At 39.3% G+C, this 19075-nt stretch overlaps 1 protein-coding gene across 2 annotated transcripts in view; it reads right to left on the bottom strand.

Annotated features, from left to right (window-relative positions):
- Nucleotides 1-18346, bottom strand: part of ALDH1A2 (aldehyde dehydrogenase 1 family member A2) — a 102517-nt gene extending 84171 nt beyond the window's left edge. Inside the window, exons 1-2 of one of the 2 annotated variants that reach the window (XM_043471846.1) lie at nt 18236-18346; nt 17619-17817 (exon numbers count right to left, since the gene is read on the bottom strand). In XM_043471846.1, coding sequence (XP_043327781.1) covers nt 17619-17735 — 117 coding nt within the window. In that variant the 5' untranslated portion in view covers nt 17736-17817; nt 18236-18346. Of the gene's footprint in view, nt 1-17618; nt 17818-18149 lie in introns of both variants that reach the window. The other variant, XM_043471844.1, reaches the window with a different exon arrangement.
- Between the last annotated feature and the right edge of the window lie 729 nt (nt 18347-19075).

Below are 19075 nucleotides of genomic sequence, written 5' to 3'. Positions count from 1 at the left end.
TAATAGTAAATGCTTCAAATGATCTGCATTAAATCCTGCAGTACATTATGCTTTGGAGAGTTGAATTTTACTCGACTTGCCACTACACTGCTTTTGGTTCATCAAAGGAGAGCACCAAATAGCAAATCAATAGCCAGACTGATCTATTTATAGGAAAAAGTTCAATTTTATTTAAGAGTAGAAAGAACTAGTCTGAGCACTTGTCTTGTCAGTTATCTCCTTTTACATGATTGTTTCTCCTGACGTACTTCAAAGAGATTTCAATCAATAGGGTAAAGATAGCACTATCACTGAACTACATGAAATTAAATTTCTATTGTTATAAAAAATTATATTGACGATCACCTCAGGATACCACCTTGCAAAGCTGGTAGCCTTTGAATATTTTAATCTAAGGTAATAAAGGTATTTTTAACTTAAAGGAAAAAAATCCTGACCTTATTTACTTGCAATTAAGAGGCCCCCTATATAAAATAAAACAAGCAAATGTCCAGATCACTATGGGGTGAGGTGAGAAGTTTCCTATTGAAATATCTAGGTAGTCAGAGCAAAAGTGGTTCTCCTGTCTTTGCTTTGCTTCACGCCAAAACATCTGGCTAAAAAGTGAAAAAAACACCCAAATGGCATTGTATAGGAAAACACCTAGATGATTGATTACATTTTTCACTTTAAAGTCAATGTTTTGATATTATAAAGACATGGCCTTTGTTCAATAGGTGTAATCGTTTACTGGCAAAAAGCATGGTTTTACGAAGCCTGTTTTGACAAGGACCAGTTTATCAATCTTAATTTTAATCAATTAACAGTTTTAAATAATAGACCCAATATTGTATGCCCTGAACCCCACTTATCCTGAGTCCTAGGCTGAAAGGCAGGAAAAAGGAAAAGTCTTCATTAGAAAAGACTGCAAACTACACTTTCCACGTATGCAGAAACAACAAGGTCAAAGAAACGAGAAGCCAGAGGCAACATTTTCAAATAGCTTTAAAATGTTAATCTAAATTGATTGTGCCAGAGTACTTTAAAATAAATGCTATATGCCCAACATATTACACTAACATGCAATGATTACACAAATTGTGTTAATGTTGTAAACAGAAATACGTCAGGACATTAGCAGAGTTAGGTAGCCAAGATCCATCCAGCTTCCCACATACCCATCTAACCCCAAGATCTGTTTCTGAAAGTGAAAGGACACTGATGAGAGTACAGAGACAATAGATCATTAGTCATGTTCCCCAGAGAACAGTTCCGTTTGGGCAGCCTTCAGGACACAAGGCTAGAACCAAATGAACTGGGAGGCGAGGTATGGGGGTGGGGGGCTGCCTTCTTTCCCAGAATGAAGATACTTGGATCATTTAAATGGCTCTGGGGGTAATTCCAAGAACCTGTGATACAAATTAGGGCAGACCTAAGTGTTCTAGTTGATTCAGGACCCCAAGGGTTATGGCAAGATTTCTCTTCCACACACCTAAACTGCCTAATTTCCCCAATCTCCCTTAGTAATACCACCAGGTTTGACTAGCACCTATACTGAATCTCATGGAGGTTTTTTTGGTCGTCTTAGGTGTCCTAAGATCAAATTCTGCCTCCCCACTGCTTTCAAACTATTTCTTTACGGATCAAATTTCTACATGTATAAAGACTGCTAAATGGTGTGACTTAGGTGTGTCATTTGATCTTTCTATGGCTCAATTTTCTCATCTCTAAAAGGAGAAAATCAGCTCATCCAGTGGCTGGAAAGATTAAGTATTGGATGGCTGAAAACCTGATAATAGTGCTCACTCAAATTTTTAACTGATTCTGAATGTAAATCATCAATTCAAGACAATTTATTAATGCTGTTAAAATGTTACTCACTCTTTGTTCTGTGTTTATCTGTTCATTGATTCTTCTGTTACCAGTAAGTAAGACCCCTCTGTCAAACCATGACACACAGGGCAAAAGGATGGGGAAAGAAGGTAGAGATGGTGAAGGTCATCCAGCACACTGACTGGTGACAATTTCTGATTGAGACCCTTTCCAGATTCAGCCATGAAGACAGTCTAATGCTGGAATGTTCAAACACACTACTAAAGCCTGGCCCTGACAGGGCCTGAGCAGTGGTGTGAGACATATGCTTGGAGAAGAAACTTCAGGAAAGGCTTTAAGGCTTTCTGTCATCTTGAGAAAGCAGAATGTGACTTGATTTCTTTTTGTTTCTTCTTGGAAACAAATGTTCCTTTGCCTATCTTTCCTAGGTTTAATTAGCCTTCTGTCTTTCTCAGAATTCAGCCTGTTCATTTGCAAATGGAAGACATCAGAAAGGCTAGTGAGTGTGGGTGCTGGGGTGGGAAGGAGACTGAAGTGTTTATTTTCAAAGCCACAGGGGTCCCCATTTGAAAAAGCACCCAGCTTATCTCAATGTTTTTGTTTGTATGATTTTGAATTAAAAGGTTGGAGCAATTCATTTAGGAGATTAAGCTGTCTTACAATGGGCCTAGTTGCCCTATTTATTTACTAGTATTGCTAGGGTTAAAAAAAGGTATTTCTACTATACTCATTTTCATGATTCAAGTGCAACAATTTTAAAGGATTCCTTTGGTCTTTGATTTTATTGGCAAGTAGTTTTACATTAAAATGATATTTATTTGTTGGTCACAGATAAAAATCACAAGCCATGCATGTAACAGTTTAGGGTTGTCAATCTGTTAAATATGAATTTCAGAAAAATAATGAATTAAATTTCAGTATAATAATGTCCCCAAATCATGGGGCATGCTTGTATTTAAAAAGTATTCATTATTTATCAAAAATTCCAATTTAACTAGATGCCCTATATTTTACCTGGTGACTCTACCAGGTTTTCATGGATGTCGTACACATTCCAAGGATGAAAACTGTTATTATTATATATTATATTTAAACTTGCTTCCTGAAGATCTGAAGTACTTCATCAGTCAGAATAATAATTCCCAGCTACTAAACAGATATACTGATACCTCAGGAAATCAACAAAATTCTGACTATAGACAGGATGAGACCTAGTTCTAACCACTAAAGCCCATTCCATTTATGGTAATTTTTCTCATTGAGAAAAAGTAAAACACAAAAGAGACAAATGATATCTTCAGTTGAATTAGAAATTAATGTCACAAACTACTACATTTAATGACCAATATCATCTTTCATTATGTTACAAAGCAAACATGCTGTGCAAAGAGGAGCTTGAAATGCCCCAGTGTATATCCTAAAGTTGAAGGGGTCTTTGAACCAATAAATGAGTTTTTTCTCCACAAGAGACTAAACATTTGCTTGTGATGGTAAACAAATAAAAAGCAGAATTTTATATTGCACAACTGTTTTCATGCGTCTGTTGATAAAAATAAATAGTGCATAGTTACTAGATTTTTTTTTCTTTCAGTTAAAATATTTGTCCACAACTTAAACATCAGCAAATATTTTCAAACATAATTATATCTATTTTGTACTTAAGTAATTAAAGTCTTCTCCTTTGTTCTTGGTCATTACAAATATACAGAAAGGTCTACCTGATGCCTTCCCTATCCTGAGAATTAAATTGTCGTATTTGTAGTAATTCATTCCTAAAAGTCCTGAGTTAATAAAATGGGATGAACTAATGAGCCTAGTTGAGCATAGCTTGTAGAGTCAGTTTCATTATCTTAAAGTCACATCTAACATTTAGAAAGCAAGTTTTTTTTGTAGACCTAAAATCATCTTAATTTTTCTTTTCTTTCTTTTTTCTTTTTCAAAATAGTTACCATCCCAGAAAAGGGGTGGAGGGAGGAGACATCAAATGAAAAGCTCAAATTAACCTTCAATATTTGGTGAAGAAATTCCTTTTTGCTATTTACATAAAATATAAGAAAAATCTTGCTAGGATGTGATTTTGAAATAAATCTCATGTTGGGGTTAAGGCTTGCTAAGAAATGCCACTGAAAGCTGCCACTTGACCCGGAATTCCTCTACAAGAAAAACTAGCCACAACTACATGTGAGACTTATAAGAGAAACTGCCGGAATGTCAACTTCATTTGCAGCGGCCCCATATGGCCTGATCACTCTCCCTGGCATGATAAATCACTGGCAGAATCCTTACCTTCCTACGTTTGATCTCTGCTCAGCAAGATGTGGTTTTGATGTGAAGAACTCCAGATCTCTTGGGTCAGAGACAAATAGCAGTGGCACTGACCTGCAAAGTGCTAAGTCTCTATTAGACTCAAGTGAAAAGCCGTAAGCTTCTGACAAGTTCCCTCTCCGCACAGTTTACCCGACCCACTGTGGTTTTCATGAGCTGAGGTTGACAGAAAAGCTGCCAAAATCCTTTGGCGGAAAAGTGCCAACAAGTCCTTTTTTCCTACCATCATTACCAAGTATTAAAATCAATGTTCCCTAAGACTTTAAGGAAGAATTCTCTTGGGAGTTACTAATCGAATTTCTAGTACTCTAAGTGTTCAGTAAACACAATTTTTTTATTTCCAGTGGATTTTTATGACACTGCTAATCACTCATTTATATAACTAGAGTCATTAACAGAGATTTCTATGGACTACTTTTTGGTTATTATAAGGACATCCCTGGGAAAATATTTTTTAAAACCACTGTTCTGAATGAAAACCCGGGGTCCCAGAAAGCCTGTAACTAGATGTACAAACAAGTTTGGTATTTTCCTTCTGATCTCATAATCCCAAATTGGGATCCAGGAAATTAAAGAGTTCTTAAGAGTCAGGGTGAAATGAAAAAATCTTACAACTCATCTAGTCATGTTTGTAAGTACTAGGTGGGTTAGTAAATAGGCATCTGATTCTGTCCTATCACTTCATAAGTAATAAAAGTTAGGTCCAAGGAATTTAAGTAACTTAATCAGTATCACAAAGCATTTTCAGAGTCTGGTATAGACGGAAGCACTCAATAAGTGATTGAGTAATTTGTTCATTCAGTAATTCACTGTGTATTGACTGTGTGCCTACATATACAAGAAACTGCTAAACAAGCACACATCCCTGGCAAAGCTGGGACCAAACACAGATCTTCTGGTGCACAGTCCACTGCCTTGTTCACTACTCTACAGCACACTCTGAGGGGCTTCTAGTTCAAAGAAAGGGACAAGTAAGTGGGAGTGGAGGAGGGGATTTTTCCCTGAGAGAGAGAGACAGAGGAGGGAGGGAGAGAGAGGGAATATGCATATGTTTTCTCTAAAGAGAGAAAGCTATTTATTTCAAAACACTTTACCCTGGAATTCACTTTCTAGTCCCAGATTTTTGTCTATTAGTAACTCTGCAAATGGATCAGACAATATTATTTTCTATTAACAGTATTCATCCATTTACGTATTTATTCAAACACAAAAATGTGTGGACCATATTTTGTGCCAAAGCTGCGAAGATAACAGTTTTCATGAAAATTTGAATCCAAGAAGTAGCCTGGGCAATAAGCAATAGTTGGATCCCTTGATGTGACAAACACACAAGTTATATAGCAGGAATAATAAAGATCTGAAATAAATCTTAAAAAACATATGTGAAAGGTTTTTCCCTTTGTGTTCAGAAGTGATTTGTGACTATAAAAATAACAGGCAGAATCACTTCAAAAATTTTAAGACAAAAAAATGATGTGAGATTTTAGTTGGCTGTAATGATGAGGAGTTCTGAGAAAGCAAAAAGTGTGCTATCATCTTAACAGCTGCGTTATTTCAATAGCTATCCCACTACACTCTCACAATTAAAGACACTCATAAATAAGCCCTTCATTAGCTCTCTGTAGAACCAAGTCACTGACTTTACCAGTGTTCATAAAAGCAGAATGCTGGTTTCTATTTTAGCTAAATGTAGTTTATGCACTCCTATTTGTATGTCTATGCTTAATGTTGAGCAATCATCTCTCTCCTTAATTTGGATCATCAGGAGTTCCAAAAATCACTGCATTTTATGTACTTTTATTTCTTCTCTGTTGGAATTCCCGGTAATGATACCAGAATGTGGGCAAACCTCATTAGTCTTCCTGCTGTTTACAAGGCAGGATTTATGCTCAATGTGCTGAACACAATGACACATATCACTAAGTGGCTACAACTACCACCCAGGCTTTCATCTGAGAAATTTTTCACAGGGTACAAATACCTATCAGCATGGAGAAACACGGAAGAGCAATTACAGCCAACACGTGTAGTCTTTTAAGAGTACCTAATAAATACCCATTTGTGAAGGTTAATTTAATGCAACCTAGGCTGTTATCTGGAATAGTATATGTCACCAATTCAATCCATTAAGTAATTACTAAATTCTCAAGAGGGCTCACAGAAGTCAAATGTGGTTATTCTAGGTTCATTGCTTCTGGTCTCCCTAGAGACCATTCAGGCCAACAGCTGGAAGAGCTGACTACAAAGGTTCCCAGGCACAACTAACCATTTTTATGAAAACAGGTAAATGAGTCTAACCAAGGAATGAGGGTCATCAATGGCTTGTCTGAGAGGAATACTTTGAGAAGGAGAAGAGAAGCGCAAGTGTGTAAAAAATTTTAAAGGAGATGAAAACAGTTAAGAAGGAAGGGGTGTCTGGCTGGGAAGTAGTGGATAAAGAGAAATGCTTTCTCTCTAAAAGTGAAGACAGAAGTCTGGAGACTATAACCTGACTTAAGAGCAATAACTTGATAGTTGTTTCTTTAGATAGGATTTCTGAACCATTTACAACAAAACATTAATTGTGTATCCCAATCACTACCAACTTCTGTCACCGAAACTCTGTTGAAATTTGAAAACTGCACTTTATTTCTGTATTCTGCATCCCTGCTGAAGTGACATGGAATAGATGGATCCAAACAAGTCATGTCTTAGTGAGAAATGGTTGCTCGTAAAAAGAAAGATACAAGATATCCACCCAACTCTTTCTAAGTCAAGTGCCTCTCCCACACTATTTACAGTCAAGTAACACAAAATGATGGCTTATGCATAGTGGGAGAGAAAAATCTGAAAGACTGTGAAATATATTCACTTTCAACAGTCTCATTAGTCCTCACTCCCAAGTGGATCTGAAATAACCACACCAAAGAAAAGCACTTTTTGACAGAAAAAACAAACAAGCAGGTGTTATTAAAGGCCGTGTGTGACTTAGCCAACCAGTGAGAATCCAAAAATACAATTCTTTCCCATAGCCTATGAAATCACATCTACACAGGTGACTCATATCCCAAACATGATCTTAATGTCAGGCAGAAATTGTGGCTGATGATAGCTATGGCAATACCAACTGGACTTAAGGTTGGGATTTATAGTCAGAGAACTGGGTTTGGGATTATCTTGTAAAACATTTAGCAGAGCTTTAGGCTAATAATTCAAGTTTTTTTTCTTTGGCCTTTGTTGTGGTTTTTGTGCTTGTTCTTGTTATGAAGAGGGAAGGAAAAGGAAGAGCCACCTACAGCTACTGATCTTGGAAAAATTAATTAACATTAATATGCTTGATTGCACCACTTATAAAATGGGGATGTTAATAGAATAGTCACATAATAGGACTGCCACAATTATTAAAAGTAATCAATGTGAAAAGCACTTTGGAAACTGTAGTATTAATGAAAGGATAATATGTTGATTAAAGTATTAATCAAAAGATAATTCATTGCTATTAGTAACTATCAGTGATAAAATATAACAAGTATTCACTCAACAAATACTTTCTAAGCATTTACACTGTAAGACTCTAGAGGCTTCCATATACCAACATGAATAAAAGTTTATAATCTAGTACAGATTAAGAGAAGAGTACACAGAAAAATATAATACAAGGCAAAAATTGCACATTTTAGTAGCAGTACAAACAAGTAACAAGGACTTTCAGAGATCATATTCATGCTAAAAAAATAAGTGTTGGGTCAACTCCATTAGGTGTTACATAAGTAAAATGCCTAGAAGGACCAGATCCAGTTTTAAAGTTGGAGAATTTCATTCTTCAGTTGGTTCTTTAGAATTAGAGGCAAAAAAAAAAAAAAAAAAAGAATTAGAGGCACACATGCATGGATCAAATAACTTACGAAATCCAAATACAACGGGGAATGTGTAACACCAGCTTTGAGTTTAAAACACAATGAAAAAAACAAAAACACAATGAGTTCAAATATTAACAAAAAATAAAGTGATGTTATTTTCAAGCCCAGCACAAAGGAATAATTTAAATTCTCCAAACTAACAGGATGAAGCACAGTACTGAATCAGTTAATCAAGAAAAAGATCTATTAGATGTTAGTTTTCACGTTATAGTAATCGTCACCTTTCTATTTTTCTCCAGTCCCAAACAGAAAAGGCACACAGTGAAGAATTATGGACCTCTTAATCTTACCAAAATTGCAGAGAATAGTTCTAACTTCCTTTATACAGTAATATTGTTTGATTTTCTTCTGTTATGTTGTTCATCCTTAACATTTATCTGTATCATTATATACAAATAGCAATTATAGATGAATTAAGACACAAATGCAAAAGGTAAAATTTGTAATAATAAAAATAAACTTTCCAAAAACTATATAGAAGAATATCTTGAGAAACTTGGACTAAGTTTCTTAAAGAGCAAGTTCAAAACTACTAAGCATAATGGGAAAAAGACAGAAAATCCCTTTCTAATTATACCAAAAAAAGGAGAAGGAAGAATAAGCAGAAAGGGGAAGAAAATGTTCACAGAGTATGTAACTGTCAAAGGATTATAATCCAGTATATATAAAAATTGCTACAAATCAGTAAAAACACACATACACAGAAACAGAAATGAGCAAATGATATACTAGCCAATTCACAAAGGTGGAAAGCCAAATGGCCAACAAACATATGAAAAGATGTTCAACCTCACAAGAAGTCAATGAAATGCAAATTAAAACAGCAATGAGATAACATTTCACACTCAGCAGGTTGGCAAAATTCAGGAAGTATGGGAACTCCAAGTATAAGTGAGGATACAGAGCAATGGGGACTTTGATATACTGCTGATGGCAATGGAAACTAGTATAATGTGTTGGACAAATATTTGTCAGTCCCTGATAAAGCTGTAGATATATCCATGAGTCAACAATATTACTCTAAGTATATATCCTAGAAGGTTTCTCACCCAGGCAGATAAGGATATATGCTTAAGAATGCTTACTGGAATAGCAAAATGCTGGCAGTATCTTACATGTTAATAGTAGAATAAATTTGAAATTGCGTATACTCAAAGAATGGAATACTATGCAACAATGACAATGAATGAATTACATGTATATCCAACAACACGAATGAATCTTGAAAACACTATGCTAAGCCAATAGAGCAAACTGCAAAGAATATATGATTTGGCTCAGTATAATCGCTCAGTCATGCCCGACTCTTTGCAACCCCATGGACAACAGCATTCCAGGCCTCCCTATCCATCACCAACTCCCAGAGTTCATGCAAACTCATGTCCATTGAGTTGGTGAAGCCATCCAACCATCTCTTCCTCTGTTGTCCCCTTCTCCTCCTGTCTTCAATCTTTCCTAGCACCAGGGTCTTTTCAAATGAGTCAGTTCTTTGCATCAGGTGGCCAAAGTATTGGAGTTTCAGCTTCAACATCAGTCCTTCCAGTGAATATTCAGGACTGATTTCCTTTAGGATGGACTGGTTGGATCTCCTTGCAGTCCAAGGGACTCTCAAGAGTCTTCTCCAACACCCCAGTTCAAAAGCATCAGTTCTTTGGCGGTCAACTTTCTTTATACATCCATACATGACTACTAGAAAAACCATAGCCTTGACTAGACAGACTTTTGTTGGCAAAGTAATGTCTCTGCTTTTTAATATGCTGTCTAGGTTGGTCATAACTTTGGCACGGTATGGTACCATTTATATTAAAAGGTTTACAATACAAGACAACAGTACACATCATTTATAAATATGTGTATATGAACATACACCAGTGGGAAAGATAAATGCCAAATACCTCTGGGGAAGAAAGGAAAGGAGAGAGGGGATTGGGAGAAGTTCACAGGTGCATCAATGTATTTCTTTAAAAAGATTAGAAGCAAATAGTGCAGTTAAGAACAAACAAACCTGTGTTAATGTATACACATTTGTTACACTGTCTACACTCTCCTGCATGACTGAAGTATCTGATCTCCTCTCAAGTACCTCTAAGAATACAAAGTGCTGCTGATGTGCTGGGCCTGAAACACCTTCTTCTGAATCATCATGATACTTCAAGTGCATTCATGTCAAGAATTCAGCATCTTCTATCATGCGCCATAGTTACTGCTGTGCATGTCCTCATCACACACGCAAGCAGGAATCCTCTCTAGCCTCTTTAGGACAATGCAAACATCTATGTATCTTTTCGTGCCAGACAGTGACTAACAATGCTTTGGACACATGAGGCTCGAATAAATGTCTGATGAATAAATCATGATAGGTAAATAAATTCAGGAAAGCAAAAGGATGAGCTCTGGCTGCAGTTAAAAATAAAAATAACCCTGAGTAATGCAATTAGATAAACTTCCCTGTGAAAATCAAGTTATATTGGTTCATTGGTTATCAGACTCTCAAATATAGAGAATTCACTGGTTTCATGTTCAACCAACCAGTCTCATACTATTTCCTGATTTCCACCCAAAAAGGATTCAGTGAGGGAGTCCATTTTTCACACCTCATGAAACAAGACTTTATGTTATCTCTGTTGATCTGTTGAAATAGTTCATAATTCTGTCTTCCCAGTCAAGGTCTTCTAACTTCCCCCTTTCTTAACCTCTAAACCCTCAGTCCATATGTTTGGTGTTAGTCAATGATGGGGATTGCAGGAGGAGGGAAACAGGTGATTTCTGCCTCTTAGTTTATTAAATTCACACTACTTTGGCAGATCTACTCACCTGGAGGTAGGCTCCATCCTTTCTGTGGGAAGAGACATATTGCTTATACCATTTTTTGACCAATCTTAATCTCTTAGAAATCCTTAGAAATGACCTGGGGCAAAATCCTAAGAGGCACTGGACTTGAAATCCAATGACAGGTTAGAAAAACTAAAATCATATAGAAGAAAGTGTATAAAATATAATCTTTAATTATTTTTACTTTTTCTCTGTAATTTATAATCAATATTGGAAACTGTTTTGGTACTCATGATACCCTCAATTCTGTCTAAATAAGGTGTTTTCCACTTTCAACCGGACAATAGGTTTTATCTTTCCAGAGATCTAGAAATAAAGAAATTGCAACTCTGGCTCTCCAAAGGTCAGACTGTGGTAAGGAAAAAAAACAGCAGATACCTACTTCTGGAGGCAACAGAGCTGAACTGTAGTAAAAGGTAGGCTTCCTTCTATAATAAAAAATTGGAATGTTCACTCACAGACATTCTAATTTTTAACCACATTCTACAGAATTCAATAAACCCCTGTGTTTAGCCCCAGGCTAGTTTGTTGTGAGCCCAGCTAAAGTCTAGATGGTGAAAGCACTTGATTATTATTCCAACTGGAATTTTCAAAGGCTGGAAGTGTTTTCAAATTATGTGATAAAACAGAAAGTTGTTGTAAATAAACCATTAAGATTTGGAAGGGAAACAATTTAAACATAACTCTACCATCTTACAAGCAGACAAACTAGCAATAGAGAAATGCCAGAGATAAGAAATTCACAATTTGGGTTATCTCATATATCTGAAAGGTAAAATGGAATAAAGCTCAAAGACATGCCTGAAAAGGCAATTAAAAATCAACCAAGGTGACATTATGGCAATCATTTCTATGCATTGGTTTGGTGTCTAAGGGGAAATGACTGGCTTTGAAATTAATTGTCACAGTTTTAGGAAGACTTTCAAAATAGTCACTATGTGGCGCTTTTATTGTATGGAGGGTGAAGTGCCCCCAAACTGGAAAATCAGGACCACTGAAAGGTTCTTTAATTTTAAATTGTATAAACTAAGATTATTTTCCATTTCAAAAGGCATCACCTTCTGAGAATGTCCTCCTATGCTGTCATACTTCCCAGATTTATGCACCAACAACTTGACATGATCTTTCTTTAAGCTACTCAAAACACCAGAAATGACTCTTTGCCATCTGACATCAGGACTGGGTATAAAAGGCATGTTGATGCAGAGTTTAGGCACACGTGTCAGATAACTAATTTGATTACTAAAATCCTGGCTGGAAATTGTTTGATTCAGTAACTTTTTAGTAAAGAGAAGTCCTTGATAGGGAAACCTTCAAGGGGTCCCATTTGATAAAAATCCAGTGTAAACATATAATGATTCCACAGCTACTGAGAATATTAAACCCTTATGACTAATTAGTAAACAATGGACTGTTTCAGAAAACAGAAAACAGCTATTGACTATACAATTCCAATCTTCCTTAAAATGGACATGCATCAATTTGAAGCAAAAATATATTCATCACTTACCAAAAATGAAATGGAACTAGACTTTGGCTGACTGTCATTATATGCCACTTACTTTTACATACTTGCTCAGTCCTGACAACAACCATCATGTAAGGCAGGTACTACTATTACCTCAGTTTTGACAGATGTAGAAATTGACACTCAGTGAAGAAACTCCCTGAGAGGAGGCACCGTTCATATGTTGTTTACTATTCCATCTCCAGAATCTGGCACCGTATTTGGCGTTATGTGGTGAATAAATGTTAAACATGCACAGCACTAAGAATTACAAATCTGACCTAGATTCGAACAAGGGCCTATTTTTAATGGAGAGCCTTTTTTTCTAAGTAAGTCAAGGGCTTATAAACTTAATGTGGGTCATACAGTCCTGTTGTAACTACCTGACTCTGCCATTGTAGTAACAGCCACAGACACTATGTAAATGAATCATTGTGGGTGTGTTCCGATAAAACTTTATTTACAAAATCAAGCAGAAAGTCTGTAGTGTGCTGACCCCAACAAGCTGTCACTAACTAAAAGATAAAAAAAAACAGACATCAATACTTGTATTCCATTATCCAACTGAGAAAGACCTGAGAGAAAACTGTATATGTTGATATTTGAGATATTTTTGTTTTGGTCATGGATTGATCATCAGGTTAATCATCGTCTAACATGAAAGAGAACTCACTATGCACGCCTGGCTTCTCTCAAGCCAGGCTGCAAGAAAATCAGACCTCACAGAACACATTCCTCAGAAGGCTTTTTATCCTCATAAAGAAAACCTATAATTTCTCTTTTTATAGAATAAAGACAAAAGCACTTCAGCAAATGATTCCGTATGATTCCTAGTTATTTAACAGAAGGCATCAGGCAGAACCCAGAAAAATTATCTAATTCAAGTCCTACAATGAAGTTGTTTAGCTTCCCTGGGTTAAATGGAGATGATACAAACATGAGAAAACTGTCCAATTTTGAAAAAGTATATTTTTGAAAACCTGAGGTCTCCTATAAACATGAAATTTGATTAACAACTTAATATCAAGAAGACAATCTTGATTAGAGGTTTAGAAATAACCAAACCTTAAAGAGATAATCCCTGGGATAGATAAGAACCCTCCCGTAGACCTAAAAAAAAAAAAAAAAAAAAAAAACCTACAAACTCATAGAAATAGCAAAAATAGTAATTTAAAGTCAGAAAATCAGAGGTCACAAAAAGGAGTTCCTTCTTAAGAGGTGACCAGTTCATATTTTCTCCAAGTTTCCAACAGAAGCAACACATAAAAATAAAGATTTAAACTTTTTCTCAAAAATAAAAAAAGTATCAGATTGTTAGCAAAAGCAAAGTGTATGGTGAGGCAAGCTCTATCAGTTTTTTGTAAGTCAAGGCCAAGGCCTTCCTTATCAATTATTCCTATTTCTTCCTATTCTGTGTCCTTCAAAAGGTTTTGCATGGATCTAAGATACATATGAAAATGGTAGGTAAGCCGTTAGGCTCCATCACAATGTAAGTGGCATTATAAATGTTATCATTATTGTTATTATTACATCGATCTACTGAACTACTGCCATGCTGATAACCCAAATTTGGCATTCCATCTTTCTAAAAAGATCCTAAGCTCCTGGGAGTTTGATGCTTCTTCCAGAGCCCAACCAGTGTAATGAAAAGCACTATTACAGGAAGACAGCCACTTAAAAATTCTTTGAACTGAATTGAAATTGATCCCAGAAAACAGTAGATGTTCAAGAAAAGGTTGCTAAATGAATAAATAAAAGAATAAATAATAGTTGCCCGATGCACATTAGCTCTAATTTTCAGTTTATTGCCTTCTATTTTTTTTCCCTTCTAGTTCAGTGGGTCAGTTCTCCATAACCCTCTTCTTCCCTATGTCCTAGCTCTCCACCATATCAAATCCTGAAGGAAAATAAAACTACTACTAAAACAAAACACTACTCTTTATGGTAGTGTTCGTTATGGGCATAAACTTTCATTGAAAAAGTGACCAACAGAGAGACAGCACAATGATTGTGTGTGTGCGTGCAGTGGGGAGTTGGGGGAAGCAGGGACTAGGAGAGCCAGAAAAGATGACGGAGACAAGAGAGAAGGTCCGGGTGGGATACGGTCCAAAACTTCCAAAGATCTGGGAATCTGGAAGAGATCGCCCCTGGAGTTAGGGGCAGTCAGCAAAGTGCAAGCCTTGATTTTATCATGTGTATACTCCTACAATATATTCAAATATACAAAAATTTAACGATCAGACAGATAAAACAGGAACAACTCAGAAAAATCTTTAATCCATAAAGGCACAGCTAAAAACAATCACACTCACTCCTGTGCAAGCCGTTAAGTAATCTTCTTAGGATACAAGGAAAAGAGTGCACATTTTCCTGGCCCCAAAGTGGTCCCTTTACGACTTCATGCTGGTGGAATTATCAGTCTTTCTTGACTAACAGTCTGCAGTTTTTTTACTTTAACATATTCCTTTAAAAAGAATCAGTTTTAAAACTTATTGGGGGTCTAGTTGGCTATATTAAGGAAATAAAATTAGACATATTCCAAAAATGGTACTATTGATCATCAGTCCTAAATGGGTGCTGGAATTTCAGAGAGATAGGCTTATTTTAAAAATTAGATGTAATTGCCTGAGAGTCAATACAAAACCAGGAGTTTAGCCCTTTCAGCATTCTAGGGGATTGAACTTTAATTTTGGAGCATTTTCACTGGACAGACAACAGCAGTAACTTTTATTTCTTATGGTCTCCTTTACTCCCCTTTTATAAAAAATGTAAAATACTTTTAGAAGAAAGAAATGGTGAAAAATATTTTAAAAAAATAACATCACAAGTGCAAGTTTTCTGAATGCATGGTACTTACAATTCTCAAAATATAACCATTTACATGTAAGTTTGACTCTACTGGTCCCCAGATAATATTTTAGAATCCTATTGTTATATATCCTTCACTAAAATTATTCATTTAACAAGACAAAAATTATTAAGGATCTATCTATATTTATCTGGTACCATTTTCTGACATAAATACTGTATTTCTTTCCTATGTGTTATTCAACAAGCTCTCTAGCATAGTAATATTTTAGCTATTGCCCTTTTAAAAATTCCCAATGAATGTGGTATCACTATTCTAAAGGACCAACTATTGCACCTTGTTCATTCTTCTGCTTAAAATCACTAATATAATTTCCCTCGCTTCTGATAAGTGAGTTTTTAAAAAAACTGTCCATTATTTTCCTTTTAAGTAAAAAATCATGGCCCAGTACCCTCGGCTATCAAAAGAGCAGTTTGTGCTCTCTGTGTTAAAGATGCTGCTTGCCCATACCACTTGTCTCAGAAAATTCAGAAGTCTCACTAAAGGGCCAAGGAGTAAAGCTGCTGGGAATGTTCACAGATACCTGATTTTACAAGATTTTGTGAAAAGAGCTTGCCTTTAGTTTAGTATTGCTCAATGTTTATGAGGGTTGTTTGTCAAACCTAAAATAAGGTGCCTCCTCCCCACAAATTAAAGAATCAAGTTACGATCCATTATTTCATTTCTGATTGTTTTTCTTTGTAATAAGTGGGAAAGTGGATACTGGATAAAAGTCTCCCCTGAGCTAAAGGACTCCACATTAAAGGCTTCAATTAGCTATAAATCAGTTGTCTTTCCTACTGGGGCACAACAAGAGAAAAAAGGAAGCGGGGGTTGTCACAGAAAAAGAGAGCTGGAAAAGCTTCCAAATTAAATTCCTAGATACCCTACTGCAAACCTAAAACTCCATTCAGGGGCTGTGAGGAAAATTCAATCCAAAGTCAGTCTAAAATCAAACCCTCCCAAATCTGAGGTCCCCTCTCCAGCACAGCTCTTGGATCCCGAAACCTTTTAAAGAGAACCTGAAGAGGTTAGGGACCCTCATAAAACAAAACTCCTACGCTATAGGCTTTCCTTGCTTGTTCCTAAACCCGGAGAAGTACCACACATTGGCACCATTGTTATGCAAACAATGCCTAAATGGTTGTAACCATTAACGACCTCTCATTAAAAAGGCTTTCAAAAATTTGTCACACCATCTAAAAAGCTAACAGGTACATTAAATCCATCTAAATTGGCATTCAAAACACGAGCCACCCTGGTTTTTATCTTAAATTCAGCGGGTAAAATTTCAATATTCTGATGGTTTTTAAAAAATATTTGTCTTTCAATCCTTAAGACAAAACCAAACAATTCGTTCCTGGACAAAATTTAGTTTATCTCGTAATAAGCATGATGGAAAACAACTTTAACCATGTTGCGTGTGCGCAGTATGCGTTTAGGTTGAATGGGCGATGTCTGGAGTAGAAATCAACGGAAAGGAATAGAAAACCAAGACAACTGCAAAAAGAACTCCAAGAAACATTATTTTAAATTGCATCTATTTCTCTCTCTCACCCCAATGGCACAACATAACCTTTCCTGTATGTGTAATCAATACATTTATTCTACGTCCAATTTGTGGAAGTAAATTCTATTTACATTAAGGTAGCGAACGCATTTCCTTATGTTGTGGTGCAACAAAAAATAATTCCTGCTTGGGTAACCCGAGATGTCAGAGTTCGTTATAAAAAGCAATTTTTTTTTTCAGGTCAAAAGCGAACCCCTTAATATGCACGAATTTAAAGACTTCTCAAGTTTTCCAGGAAAACGGCCACTTCCTACAAAATTCGAATAAAACGCTGATATTGAATCTACTGTACTCAGAGGCCAGGTTTCCATGAAATCTGCAAAGGCGGCCGCAGCGCTGTGAGCCTGGACGATCCTACGCGACAGCCGCTGGCCGGAACCCCGCTAGGGCTGCGAGGTACCCGAGACGGTCCCCTGAAGGTGGACGGCCGAGAAGAGACGGCCAGGCTGCTCGGTCAATCCGGCGGGGAACCCTTCGAGGAGTGGAAGCGGTGCCGACGCCTTCCCCGCAGCAGTCGGGGCCCGGAGAACCGGACGAGGCGGCAGCGGCGGACGCGGTTTGGGAAGCAGCCGTTGACGGCGACTCCCAGCGCCGCGCGGCAGGCTGGAGGAAGCGAGTCCCCGACGCGTCCCAAGACCGCGGCGGCACTTGAGCAGCCCCAACGCCGAGGACCGGGTGTCCCTCTGCTGCGCGGGCTCGACGGCCTGGCCCAGGAGACCCCAGCCCCACACCCCGTCATGCCGCCCTCACCCCCTAACAGACCACGGAGAGGAAGGAAGGTTCTAGAAAGTCTCCGTGGACGGCCTGCCCTCCGCGGCGCCTTACCTTGGTGTACTTGATCTCGAGGTTGGGCGTGGGCGACGGCAGGAGGTGCAGGGACGCCATGAGGGCGGCGGGGTCGGCCTTCACCTCGCCGGGCATCTCGATCTCACTGGAAGTCATGGGGGCGGGCCGAGGTCTCGCTCGCCCGCGGCGTGGGCAGTGCGGGCTGTGCGCGCGGTCCGAGAGCCGGGGGCGCGCTCGCCTGTATATAGGCAGGTGTCAAGCTGGGGCTCTTCTTATTGGACGTGAGGGCCGAGGCGCGGGGGGCTGGTCCATCCTACCTAGGACGCCCCGGCGCAGCCCCGATTTACATAAAGCCCGCCGCCCAGCGCCGCGCGACTCAGAAGCTTGAGACCCACGGTCAAGTGCGCCCGCTGCCCCCCCTTGCCCTGAGCACCCGCGACTGCGGGGACCGGCCCACACGGCCGCCGCAGTCCTCGACGGCGGGAGCGCAAACCGGCGCCGCGGCCGCTCCGGGCTCAGCCGCCGGGATTGGCCTCGTTGCGGCCGGGGCAGCGTCGGCGGGAAGCCCACCTTGGCCGATGTCGGGCGCCCGTCCCGGCCCGGGGAGCGGAGCGGGGAGGGGGCTGGCGAAGGGACCGGAGCGGCCCGGCGCTTACTCGGGACGCGGTGTCGGTGGGAGAAGCCCGGGCCCTGAGGGGTCCGGCCAAGGAAGGGGCAACCGACGCTGCAGCTGGCGCAGAGATCCCCTCCCGCCCCGGACCCGCGGAAGCCCGGCTCCTCTTCTCTCCCGGGGACTCGCGGGACTCCCTCCGCTCTCCTTCTCCCGCCAAGGGCGCCGGGCCCTCCGCAGTTGCCGCGTGCCCGCGCAACCCACTTCCCGAAATGCGGCCCGAGGTGCGCCGTGGCCACAGGGTCGGGGACGGGTAGTGATGAGCGAGTTTCTCGCCCCACTACTCAAAAAGAGTGTCCCCGCGAGCCTGTCGACGCCGCGCGGCCCTCGCCGGGACTCTCCCGCCCAGCTGCTGCCCTCTGCTGGCCGGGACCACCCCGGGCGGTCTGGGCTGCGCCGGGAGGACGGGGCCTTGGGAAGACCGGGCTGCTCCGCGGAGTTGCAAGCTGCGTTGGCTTTTCTGGTCCTTCCTGATCCCTCTTTCTAGCGGTAAACAGGGATCCCCTCATCCAAAAATACACAAGGATACAACTAGTTTTGTTTTTCTGTAGTTCTCCACGCTAACAGCTGTCATGGTGCCAGACATTGGGCTTCTCACTTAACTGCCCCCCTTTTAGAGTTGAGCTCCCTGATTTAAGCCTTTTCGAAGCTCCAACAGATCTAGTTCTTGGAACTCTATAGAGGTCAGCATGTAGGTCTTCGTCAAGAATACAGAGACCCCCCATCTCAGAATGGGCTTTGGGGTTCGTGATCTAAATCCGTTGTCCAGATCAAAAGACCTTTATAGGTCACTTGCCCTCTCAATGTAAGCCTGACAGAGGTCTAC

The sequence above is a fragment of the Cervus canadensis genome, chromosome 6 (assembly GCF_019320065.1).
Source record: "Cervus canadensis isolate Bull #8, Minnesota chromosome 6, ASM1932006v1, whole genome shotgun sequence".
Lineage (NCBI taxonomy): Eukaryota > Metazoa > Chordata > Mammalia > Artiodactyla > Cervidae > Cervus > Cervus canadensis.
Note: the sequence above shows the minus strand (reverse complement) of the source record. Positions and strands in the feature narration are given on the sequence as shown.